The sequence below is a fragment of the Ambystoma mexicanum genome, chromosome 2p, assembly GCF_040938575.1.
Source record: "Ambystoma mexicanum isolate Mex_15411 chromosome 2p, UKY_AmexF1_1, whole genome shotgun sequence".
NCBI classification, from domain to species: Eukaryota; Metazoa; Chordata; class Amphibia; order Caudata; family Ambystomatidae; genus Ambystoma; species Ambystoma mexicanum.
The window spans coordinates 642,842,765-642,855,494 of record NC_090923.1 but is presented as its reverse complement, the minus strand read 5'-3'; the positions used below and the strand labels follow the sequence as shown (position 1 = coordinate 642,855,494).

Genomic DNA, 12,730 nt, shown 5'->3' with positions numbered 1-12,730 from the left:
GTTTTCATTAGATCTTTTGAGGAAGGGAAATCCCACTTAGATTTAAGGTTAGAAAGGCCATAACCTTTCTTGATTAATAAAAGTCTATATCCCAAAACATACCCCCCATTGTGTCCAAGCCATACTTCTGGTACCTCAAAGTACCCTGTGTTTTCCTGGGCAATCACCCAAGCCTAAGTAGCTTTGAGAGCCCTAGATTATGGTGTCAGTGAGGAAATGTAGCAAACTGCCCATGCACTTGACAGTTAAGACAGAATGTAATTGTTGGGAACTCTGTTGGTCCTTTTTAGGAACGCCTTGACTTTTTGCTTTATCCCATGTTTTTATCTGACCTATTTTTGTGGCAAGAGGGACTTATTCTGGAATCCCCCTACCATGGCAACCCTTTTTTGACTATGGCCGCATATAATCCTAGGAATAGCAGGGCAGGGGGAGTTTCTAACCCTCCTGTTTTGGCCAATGGGTGATTATATCACCCTGCATTGGTTTTAGGGAGTAGGGTGTTGGCAGCAGCAAGTTAGTTTTGACTTCAACAGGGGTGCAAGCTGATGTATCACATTCGTAGCCCAACAAACAAATGAGTTACCTCTCAGTATTATATTCTGATGGATGTTCATCCCACAGATTCCTCATCTATGTTACAGTCGACACACTGCGGTTCTGCCTGGCACCTCTACACGCTCCGGTCCTGCCATGATGTTAAGGCCAGTATATATCGATGCGCTGCACCCAATGACCACAGTGCCGCTTTTTCTCATAGCATGCACTTTGTTGCAGGAAGGCTACATAACTCATGAAGGTGTACTAGCTATCTGCTAAGAGGTGCAAGTTAGGAGGGCGATGAAGAATACATGGGAGGAACATATATCAGAAAGAACATTATAGATAAGTAATTTGTTCTTCGAATGGATTCCTTTCTCCCACGATTCGTCATCTATGATAGACTCCCGTGGCAGTACATGGATCTGGAGGAGGGTGGAGAGCAAGCAGGTGCCACCTAAATCAGAAAACCCTGCAGGACCGCTCTGCTGAATCATGGTAATGTTTGGCAAACGTGTTCAGAGAATCCTACGTCCAAGACAAGGACCTAGACTGTGGTACCTCTGGCTGTTTTTGAATTGTTTTTCTCCTGTAGTGCCTACATTGCCTTTGAGGTGAACATTTGTATTTTCCTAATACCATGTTGTACAGATTTTACAGTGTATGTTGGGCTGGCATCTTTCTTTCTACCCGTTTTATCTATAGGTAACATGTCTGTGTCCAGAGAAGGCAACAACATAATATAATATGACTTTGTACTTTTTTAATACACATATGTAGTATGTTTACTGTGTTTTAGGTCAATTTAAAGAACTTCTTGTGTGTCTGCCTACTACCCACCCGCAGATTTAAGCTCGACTGACTTGGCAAACTATATACTGTAGAGAGGTTTGGCTTCCTTTTTTTGAGTTTGGGGGTACTGCCCCACTTTAAGGTTGGTGGTTGGACAGCCCTCACACCACTTTATAGCACATCGCCTCCTTAAGTGTCAGTCTTGCATTGGACATTCTGAAGAAGTTCCACAACTAAAGAATAAATGACTTACTGTCTGCAAATGTCCTTTCTGATGGGTATGACCATTCATCCAACAGTTTCCTCATCTAGAAAACCCACCTCAGATGGGCAGCAAATGTTTCAACCATATTGGGTGCTGCAAGGCCCAGCACAGACTTATGTTGCACTGGAAATTATATCAAATGTGATTATGAATGGGAGGGCTCATTCCATGTTCCTCAGTTCTCCTTTTTTCACCAGAGAAGCACAAATTAACAGTTACTAAATAACCAAAAAATACAATACATGCGAAGGGTCAACAATGTGAGATGGACACAAAGATAATTTTCTCAACATTAGTCATTTAACTAACAGAAAAAGTGTTATGGAGGAATGCCTACCTTTCGCTATCCTAAGGTGACTGTCCCTTCCTCGCAAATTAAAACGAAAGCAGGGTGGCCTTGTGTCCAAAGTCAATCTGACCCTCAACTCAAACATATAACTTCAATAAAAACACTTCATGTACACAGGGTTAACTCCCATCCCTTGGATTATTCAGGTAAGTTATTCACAGTGTTCTTTTATCAAGGCTAGCCTCTTAAAGTCATTACAAATGTCTCTTTCACCTAATACTTCCCTAAACAAATGTTCTTTTCATAACGCTGGTTCAGATAAAGCAAGGAAAAGTTTCAACTACTTTTCAGAATGGCAAAGCAAATGTCATTTTCAGAGCACTTTTTCAGGTATCCAAAAAGCCATGTGTTTTCAAAGCTTCTGGTTGACAAAATGTTCAATTGAAACAAGAACTCAATATGAACAAGTCTTTTTTTTAAAACACCAACTGAAATGACTTACCGTAATGTTCTTTCTATGGATTCTTCTTCCGCAGATTCCTCATCTGATAGATATTCCCTCCAGCTTTGCTGCTTCGGAAGATTTTCGACGGGCGTAGTGGACCTCAGCCAGGCCATCGACCGCCAATCCCTTTTGGTTGGCGTCTGGTGGTCGGCTCCAGACGTGACGTCATGTGTTGTATAACTACCACGTTGCTACGTCCCAACCGAAGCCCCCCAACCCCTGAGCACCACATGCTGCATAGGAAAACACAGAACGAAAATGGCCAATGAGCCATTAAAAAAAGCTAACCATAGACCTCTGAAGGAGGAACAATTGAACACACACTACAATATGTGTTTTCCAAACTCTGGCAGGAAGGCAGAAAACGTACACAGAGGACCATCACCAAGTCAACGTGAAATAGAAGATGAGCGCCAACCACCGACTTTCTCAGCGGGGATGGATGGGAGGGGAGATCAGAAATCTGCGGGAGACGCATCCATAGAAAGAACATTACAGTAAGTAATTTCTCCCTCAATGGATTGCCTTTCTCCTGCAGATTCCTCATCTGATCGACTCCCAAAGCAGTAAATGAAGGAGGCAGGCAGAAAGTTATACCAAGAAATTTTGCAGCACTGCCCTGTCAAAACATGCATCAGTAGAACAAGCCACATGCAGACTGTAATGCTTTGGGAAGGCATGTAGGGATGACCATGTCGTTGCTCGACAATTCTCCCAGACAGGGACTCCCCTCTGCAAAGCTGTTGATGCAGCAACTCCCCTTGTCGAATAATCTGTGATGCCTGTTGGTAATTCCTTCCCAGCGGACTGGTAGCATTCATCTATGTAGAAAATTATCGGAATAAAGGCGGCTTGGTTATGGGCAGGCTCTTACGGGCCAAGGAAAAGGCCACAAAGAGCCGGTCAGCTCTCCTGAAATCAGCTGTCCTGGAGATATAATACCTCAAAGCCCACTTCGGGTCTAGGCAATGTAACCGTTCCTCCTGCTTAGAAGGATGCAGAGGAGGACAGAAGACCGGAAGGTCGATGGACTGCGACAGGTGAAATTTTGAGACATCCTTGGGGAGGAAGCCAGGCCTTACCCTGAGTGAAACTTTCTCCCGGGAAAAAATGCAGGAAGGCTGGCTAACAGCATAATGCCTGTAGTTCACTCACTTGCCTAGTGGATGTAAGAGCCACCAGGAAGGCTGTTTTCAAAGAGAGATACTGTAAGGGACAAGAGTGCATATGCTCAAAGGGAGCTGCCATCAGAAATGTCAGAACCAGATTAAGGTCTCAATCCGGGACAACAAAAGGAGTTGGCAGAAACTTATTTACAAGGCCTTTCAGTAATTGTAACATTACCGGCATAGTAAAAAATGAACCTTGATCCGGGGATCTTTCAAACACAGACAAGGCTGCCAAATATCCTTAGACTGTGGTGACCTGAAGGCCTGCAGAGACCAGTGACAGCAGGAACTCCATCACTGTAGTGGTGGGGCAAGAGATGGGGTCAATCTCGCGTTCCTTGCAAAACGCCTCAAATCTTCTGCACCTGCACACGTATAAAGATCTTGTAGATGGTCTGCGTGCAGCCTGCAACACCTCAAGTACTTCCTCAGAGAGGTCCCAGTCATCCTATCTCATCTTCTCAAGAGCCACGCATTTAGGTTGAGGTATTCCAGGGTCAGATGGAGTATCTGACCGTCCGACTGGGTTAGGAGATCCGAATGTCGAGGCAACCGATGAGGTGGACAGATCCAAGAGGTCGGAGTACCACGTTCTCCTCACCCAGTCTGGGGTGATCTAGATCATGGTCACTCGAAACCACTTTAACATCCGGAGAACCCATGGAATGACGGGAATTGGAGGGAACGCGTAAAGGAGAGGGAAGGTCCAATCAAACCAAAAACATGTCCCCCAGTGCATTGTTCGCAGGGAATTCCCCCGAGCAGACTGTTCACATTTCCTGTTGAACAGATACACTGCTGGGGTACCCCAGAGAACGAAGACCTCCTCTAGGACTTCCTGGCATACTTCCCACTCGTACAAGACCGTGCTCTGCCTGCTAAGAGCATCCGCCAAGTTGTTCTCTGTGCCCGTCAGATGAACTGCTAGACAGAGAGTCTGTTCTCCAGCAACCATAACCAAAGCATCATCGCCTACGTGCAGAGAGGGCGGGAGTGCACACCACCTTCCTTGCTTGATGAGATTGTGCATTGCCACTGTGTTGTCAGTCAGAACGAGGACATTTTTCCCCTGCAGAGACGGGTGATTGCTTTCAGGACTAGCCTGATAGCTCGCAACTCCAGCCTGTTGACGCACCACCTGACTTCTGTCGTTGACCAGAGGCCGCTCACCTGCAAATCCTCGCAGTGAGCGCCCCACCCCTTCAGAGACACATCCGTGACCACTCGGGTCTGTGGTCAAGGAGGCTAGAAGGGTTCCCCACACCAAAAGACTGTTGCAGTCCGCCCACCAGGACAAGTCGTTGACCACTGATTCGGACACCCTGAGGAGATCCGAGAGAGAGCCGAGGTACTGAGACCACTGATCACTCAGAGGCCATTGCAGGGCTCTCATGCGCAACCTGGCACCTGGCACTAGAAAAATGCAGGAGGCCATGAGACCTAGGAGGCAGACGAAGGAAGCTGCTGGTAGAGTGGCATAGTTTCGGAACAAATCGACCTTCTGTGTCAAGCTGACTACTCTATCCTCGGTATGGAAGGCCTTCCCCACCCGGGTGTCTAGGACTGCTCCAATTAACTGGAGCCGCTGGACTGTCATCATGTGGGACTTCTTTAAGTTTAGGGAGAAGCCCAGCTTGTGCAGCAACAAGCAGGTGTCCTCTAAATGGGACAAGACCTGCACTACAGACTTTCCTCGGATCAGACAGTCGTCCAGATATGGAAATACGTTGACCCTGGATCTCCTGAGTTGAGCTGCAACTGCCGCCATGAGCTTGGTGAAGACCCTTGGGGCAGAGGTTACACCAAAGGGAAGCACCTTGAACTGAGTGCATATCTCCTATGGTGAGCCTCAGGAACTTCCCGTGCTTTCGATGGATTGGCACATGGAAATAAGCGTCCTGTAGGTCTATCGACAACAGCCAGTCCTGTAGTTTGAGAGCGTGGAGGCTCTCTCTCAACGTCACTATACATAATTTGTCTTTCCTCAAGAACTTGTTCAAGGCCCTGAGGTCCGGAATGGGACGGAGACATCCTGCTTTATAGCAAATAGCAGGAATATCAACCCTATCCTCTCTACTCAGGCGGTACCTCTTACACGGCACCCTTCAGCAACAGGGCTCTCAGTTCTTCCTGGAGCTCTTGTCACGGTTGGATTGGAGGTGGGGGCAGTCTGTCCGGTGGTTTTCTTACAAATGGCAGACAATAACCCCACTGAATGAGATGTAGAGCTCAGGTATTGGAAGTAATTCCCTGCCACTGGAGCAAATGCTCTGTCAACCGTGCTCCAACCAGTCTGCTGTGAGAGGAGAAAATCAAAGTGGCTTCGGAGGCTGGATCGCCCCTGTCGCTGACGCTGCCCGTTGACCTGTACAAGCCCCTCTGCCCCATCCGGAGCACGAGAAATGCTTCTGCCCTTGCCTGGCCAGTGGGCGCTGCGCTCTCCTACCATAAGGAGCGTATCTCCTGTAGCCTCGTGCCCTAGAGGTGAAACTAAACGCAGGTTTGGCCGGTTGAGCAGCTAGACCCAAGGATTTGGCAGCGATGTTGGATTCCTTAAATTTCTGTAAGGAATCAGCGGCTTTCTGGCTGAAAAGAATATCACCCTCGAAAGGCATGTCCAGAATCTTGACTTGGACACTAAGCAAGAAAACAGAGGTTTTTAAGTATGCCTGCCTTCTTAGTGTTATGGCTGACGCCATAGATGGGCCCACACAATCAGCGATGTCCAGGCCTGTTCACACAGACTGTCTGGCCACCTCTTTCTCATCCTCCACTAGCTGTAGGAAGCCCTTGCGCATTTCTCCATCTGGGACATTTTCCACTGCTGTCCATAGACTGAAGGAGTACTTGGCAAAACCGCTTGCCTTATTTGTTGCTTTTAGGACCATGATACCTGAAGTGAATGCCTTCTTCGCTAAGGCATCTACTTGTTTTGCTTCCCTGTAGGGAGGCAGAGTGGATGTAGAAGGTGCAGGTCTAGAAGAGACCATAGAAGCCTACATGACAAGCCCCTACGGGGAAGGGTGAGAGGAGAGGTATGAAGGGTCTCCCCTAGCCAGCCTGTATTTCCCGGGAATGGTGGAGCTGACGGGAGGAATGGAACAAGGGTTTGCCACATAATTGCTTAAGGATCAACAGTGGCAGGGTTTAAAGGCATATTATATTCTCTGGTAAGGCCTTCATCTAAAATGTCATAACCTTGTACAGGAGGCAATGATGAGTGCAATCCCAGGGTGTCAATAACTCTTTCTACCAGAGCCCTGAATTTAGCAATACTATGAAGTTAGGGAAGGGGCTGCTAAAATTCGAGGTCTGGAGAGGTGTCCAGATCGCTGGCGTCCTGGAGGCCTTGAGCCAGTTGCAAAAGCTGATTCTGGTCGTCAAAATAATCGACCCCTCCTGAACCCACCAAGTAAATCGGGTCGACATCCCCCTGGTCATCGTCATCATGACCGCTGAAGATACCTGCCATAGTATGGAAAACCTCAGACCAGGGTTGTGGGGTGAATGTTTTCTCGACAACCGTCGACGTCAAGGGTTTGTCTCTCTGCACTGATATGGTGGCTGTCTGTCGATCGGGATCGAGATGCTGTAGCGTCGACATCCTCAGATTCACAGGGAGGATCCAGCTTCCATTGGATCTCTTTTGGTGTCTAAAGTTTTATCGGCCCCCTCATTCACGGTACCGGGGCACTAGAGGGGTAAGGTACACCGAGCACCGCTCTTGGTACCGAAGCCTGCTGCATGGGGGGATTAGCCGCACTGACTGCAGCATGTGTCTTGAATATTTCAAGCATCAAGGATTTTAAATCCTCCCACTTTTGGCAGGTGGTAGGGCCAGCTGACAGCTTACCTTTATCCGTCATCGACTCGGAGTCCCGATGGTGGCAGTGACGTCTTTTCTTCTTTCGGGACGAGTGGCTCCATTTCTTCTACTGTGTTCTCCCGGGGGTGTGACCCACAGTTTCGGCCTCCGAAGACCAAATAGTCGACTGCACCATGATTTTGAAGGCGGTCGACCCAGAGCGAGTTTTGCAGCTCGATCGCAAAGGGATTTAGGTTGCATTTTGGCACACGACGGACACCAGTCAGTCCTGTGACCCGTGCCGAGGCACCAGAGACACAGTTCGTGTGGATCAGTGATTGACAATTTGGTGCCTCAACCGGAACACCGTTTGAAACCGGCACCCAAGCGACCGACATCTTGCGTCGAGGATTTTCAAAAAAAGATGTTTTCTGCTGAAAACGTCGAGCGAGTCGAAGCTCTTTGTTCCCAAGCAGCGTGTTAGCGTGCAGAAAAAAGGAACTGAGGTTGGGGCACAGAGACGTGCTATTTATACAACGCCTGACGTCAAATCCGGAGCCAATGACCATACGCTGAGCAAGACGGATCAACGGTCGACAGCCGGGTCCAAGGCCGCTACGCCCCTGTCAAACGTTTTCAGAAGCAGCTGGAGGGAATATACATCAGATGAGGAGTCTGTGGGAGAAAGGCAAAACATTGATATAAGTTTCCCAGTACACTCTCCTGCCAGGAAAACTCAAGTTCAAACTGGGGAAAAAAAGAAATCTTGATATCCTAGTATACACTCCTGTCCTGCCAGGAATATTCCCCCCTCTGTAACATTCACTCTCCTCTTAGATATTCTTACAGTTGCACCTCTACAGTGGCACGACCCTGGTTGACTTCAGTTAGCACGTGCCCCAATCTCCCTCACACTGGTATTCCTTATATGAGGGTTTGTTCAAGCTCCTTCGGTCAACCTCTATAAAGTCTCTTGGCAATGCTTGTTCCAGGTTTCCCCCAACTGACATCTCATGTCAGGAGAATTGTACACATTGTGCCATATTCGCCTTGTTTGTTCAATTATATTTGGTTGGTATTCAAAAGTACTTACACAGTGCCGTTTAATATGTTTGCACATCCCGGAGCTCCCTTCGATACCAGGCTGACTTCACCGGTTCACCCTGCAGCACCTGAGAAGTGCTTGCGAGGGGCCAGCTTCTCCATCTAGACAGTCTCTCTGGGTCTCCGCGTCAGCTCTCCTGACTTTCGCTGCCAAGACCTGCGTAGCTTCGTAGGACCGCATCTCTTAGTTTCGCTGTGCGTCATCTGCTCTCTCGCTCTCCCAGAGTTCTCCTCCAGTCCTAAGAGACACCAAACTGCTTTGGCCGGGCATCTCTTGTTCTCCCCATGTTTCTCTGTAGGTCTTCCTCTGCCACTGGTGATGCTTCCCATTCTGCGCACTCTGCAGCCTTCCTTCTCTCTCTGTCTGTCTTCGTTCCTGACATTCTTCTCGCCATGTCCATTTCCACAGCTGACCGGTGGATTTAAATGTCCCATGTAATTGACTGGGCTGACAACAACTGGACTGAACATTGTTTTTAAAGTCACATTTCATTCACATGAACTCCTTGTGCCTCCTCCTCGTCACAGTACCTAAAGCTTACTGGGACTTGGAGTTCCCATAAGTTTCAAATGATTTTGGATCACATTGTTGAACAGTTGTGCTTGAAATACAAATCATCAAAACAATCAGATATCCCACAACAATAGGCCATCAAAAACTCTGGTATTAGGGTTTCCTCCTCACAAGAAGGGGGCGAATACTGCGTCCCTCCTGCCTGAGCCAGCATCTCCCCAGGTCTTCATCTGCTCCCCCATGATCCTCCCTCCTGACAACCCCCAGGATCAGGATCAGGCAGCGGCTGCTTTGCCCTGCCCATGCAGGATAAGACTGACACCGAAGAATCAGTGATAACTCTGAAGGATTCATAACATACAGAAAATGGAAACTGTTTCTTACAAGCAAACATTTCAAGGTGTAGGAGGGAGGGTGATGTGCAATATGCTAAAGTCTTATAGACAGTCTTCCACATTCCAGCAGACCCGCACTGATGTAAGTGGCATCTTTTCTTCTTGTGAGAGGGGGAAGAGGATGTATGGCAACGGGAATTAGACCCTTTCTTGGTCTTTTTTCAATGTCTCTTCCTTCTCTGGAGTCGACCCCTCCATCTCGACCTCCGATGATGGAACGGTCGACCACGCCAGAGATTTTGAGAGGGATCAGCCTACCGCGGGTGTCGCCATCCATTCCCAGAGGGATTATGGATTCATTTTACTGCACGAATCACTGTCCTCAGTGTCATGACAGGCACCAAGCCACTACACGCAGATGTCCTGTGGGTCCATGATGGGCCATCATGAATTTGTGCTTGCGCAGGCTCAGATTCAGAAGTCTCAAGTCCAAGATGGGACGCAAGCCCCCATATTTCTTTGGAACCATAAAGTAAGTGGAGTACCCTCCTTTGCCTCATTCTGGGTGTGATGCCAGTCCGATCATGGTCTTTGCAGCTGACGGACTTCCTCCAAAAGGTATAGGTCCGGAGGCAAGGCAATGTTCACAGGAGGATTGTCTGGAGGATTTTGAATGAAAGGAAGACAATAACCCTAATGAACGACCTACAAGGCCCGATTGTCAATTGTGGTATGGGATAATTCCGTGCTAAACTAAGAAATTCTCTCTCCCACTGGGGACTTGCAGGAGAAGGAGAAATTACCATACCGTAATGTTCTTTCTATGGATTCTTCTCCCGCAGATTCCTCATTTGATGGATATTCCCTCCAGCTCTGCTGCTTCAGAAATGTTTTGATAGGGGTAGTAGTGGACCTCAACCCGATCGTCGACCATCGATCCATCTTACCCAGGGGAGCTTGACCCCCTCCAATGTTGGGTAATGAAAGTATTGGGCCGAAATCCACGACCTCCGCCTGATAGGATGGAGGGTTGTTTGACAGCCAGTCCCAAAGCTTTGTTAGTCACCTTAGACGATTGACATCTCTGCCAGGAGTCATCGGCTTTGGCCCCAAAGAGGTTATGCCCATGAAAGGGCATGTCCAGGAGCTTTGCCTATACATCCTCTGCAAACCCTGAAATCTCATTCAAGAATATTGCCGGACCACTTGGCTAGTAGCAGTCCCAACACACCCTGCACAGTTAGCCGTACCCAGTCCCAATTGCAAAATCTATCATGAAGCTTCCCTGCCATCATGAATAATGATAGTTTTGAAGGCCTCACTCACATTCCCATAAGGGAGTTGTTCAGAAGTACCAGTCACTGCCGCCCAAAGGCTAAAATAAAGTTTGGCCAGGGCACAGGGCATGTTTACAGATCACAAGGCAAAGCTGCCTGAGATGAAAATTTTCTTCCCCCGTGCATACAATCTCTTGCTTTCCGAGTGAAGAGGGGAAACGCTACAGCTTGAAGGAGCGCATAACCGCAGGATTTCCACCACTTTGGCCATGATGTTTTGGAATGAGGTATGAGGTCTACCCGCAGTTGGTACTGATAGTATATCCAAACATGGGGAAGTAACAAGGCCACTAGCTTCATGAAGTTCAGAAGGCAGCTCCAGCAAATCCTCACCCTCACCCTCACCCTAGAATTCTTCAGGGAAGTCCCTTTCCTCTCTTGGGCATAGTGGCTCAACCCCAAAGGGAATGGGGACACCTTCCTCGTCATATATTTATATCTGATGGTAAAGAGAGCTGAGGTCCCAATGCCTCACAACACCTCCTGGTGTTGATAAGTTTCAGAAATCAGCTGCTGCAGGAAGATACATCTAAAATGAGTAATTCCTGGGAGGACACAATCCATTAGAAATACATGTTTTGAATAAGTATCAATAAAAACCAGCAAACAAACTTTGTACAGTGAGGGAGTGTTCATAAATGATCCTATGAAGGTGAAAAAAGGGAAAACTAAGTGGACCACCCACTGGCTGGGAGGGTTCACAGATTTCTATTCTCCAACTGTGTTTCGGAGAACCCTTAAGACCCACCTCTTTGTGTTATTATCTTTATTCCTTTTCTGCAATTCTTTATTCTGTTCATTAGATATTAACATCTTTCCATAGATGCAGTTTATTCTTCATGGCACATGTAGCACATTATAAATCACAAAATCAAACATATATTGAGGAAATGCTCTAGTTGTCAACCAATAAGTGTTGAAGGCAATAACATAACAGTATCTGAATATACAGGTAGAGACAGATAAGAACTTTGTATAAGGACATCTATTACAAAATCTCATTAGGCAGTTATTAATCTTTTATTTCTTAAATGCAGTCACAATTACTATTTGTGGCAGCTTTTCCTCAATGCTGACACCCAAGTATTTACAGTTAATTTTAGAGTTTATCATTATGAGAACAGACGACACTGAAGATATTCGATACAACATATCAAAAAAGATGGGATTGTTTTTGTAAATATTACAGAAAATGTCTTTGAATAAAGGAAATCAGTAGCACGCCTGCATGAAGGGCTCTGTTCTCAATGCACACAGTCACAAAATGTGACTGGCTTACTGAACATGATTATGCTTTAAATAGACAACAATGATAAAAGTACATTATTCTATTGCTTGCTATTCCTAATGGACGGGGGAGCTGCACTGCATTCACTCAGCAGATCCCCTGGTGTTGGAATATTTTTACAACTGTGGTTTTTCTCCATCACTGCTAAATGATGAGAACATTCATTCATGTTTCCGGACAAGTGTTTCTCACCTCCTGAATCATACCAATGAACTCAGAAAAGGCCCAGTTGAGTTGGTTAAGCACGCTGTTGAGGAAGCTGGGTGCCATGTCCCGATCACTGCAAAGCAGGTCAGCCATATGTTTCTGTAATAGGGTGGAAGGGCATGGCTCTGAAACAATTACCAGAAAATAGTTGTGAAATCTGCTTTAACAAAAAAAAAAAACATTTAGATATCAGTCTACACAATTTATTGCATCACCAACGCATTGGCCATTTCACATTGTTGTGATTGAGCTAAAATGAATATCTACTTTATTTTCAACATTCATATCGCTTAACAGCTGTCTCATTCTGGGCCGGTATGTGGAGTTTGTGAAAGTAGAAATTACTCACCATAATGGATCTTTCTATGGATTCTTCTCCCGCAGATTCCTCATCTTGATGGATATCCATCATCCAGCTCTGCTGCTTGGAAACCTTTCACCTGGGGGCGTAATGGACCTCAACTCGGCCGTCGATCCGTCTTTTCCGTCTCTAGAGCTTCGGCTCCAGAAGCGACGTCAGGCATCGTATACATAGCACGTCACTACACCCCATGCCTCAGTTCCTCCCTTCCCCCCCACA

The 12,730-nt window shown here is 46.9% G+C and overlaps 1 protein-coding gene across 5 annotated transcripts in view; it reads right to left on the bottom strand.

Annotated features, from left to right (window-relative positions):
* The window catches only part of RNF123 (ring finger protein 123), a 3,033,138-nt gene that overhangs the window by 928,932 nt on the left and 2,091,476 nt on the right, over positions 1-12,730 (bottom strand). For all 5 annotated transcript variants that reach the window (XM_069644183.1, XM_069644184.1, XM_069644185.1 and 2 more), the window contains exon 32: positions 12,136-12,275. In XM_069644183.1, the coding sequence (XP_069500284.1) occupies positions 12,136-12,275 (140 nt within the window). The remainder of the gene's footprint in view (positions 1-12,135; positions 12,276-12,730) is intronic.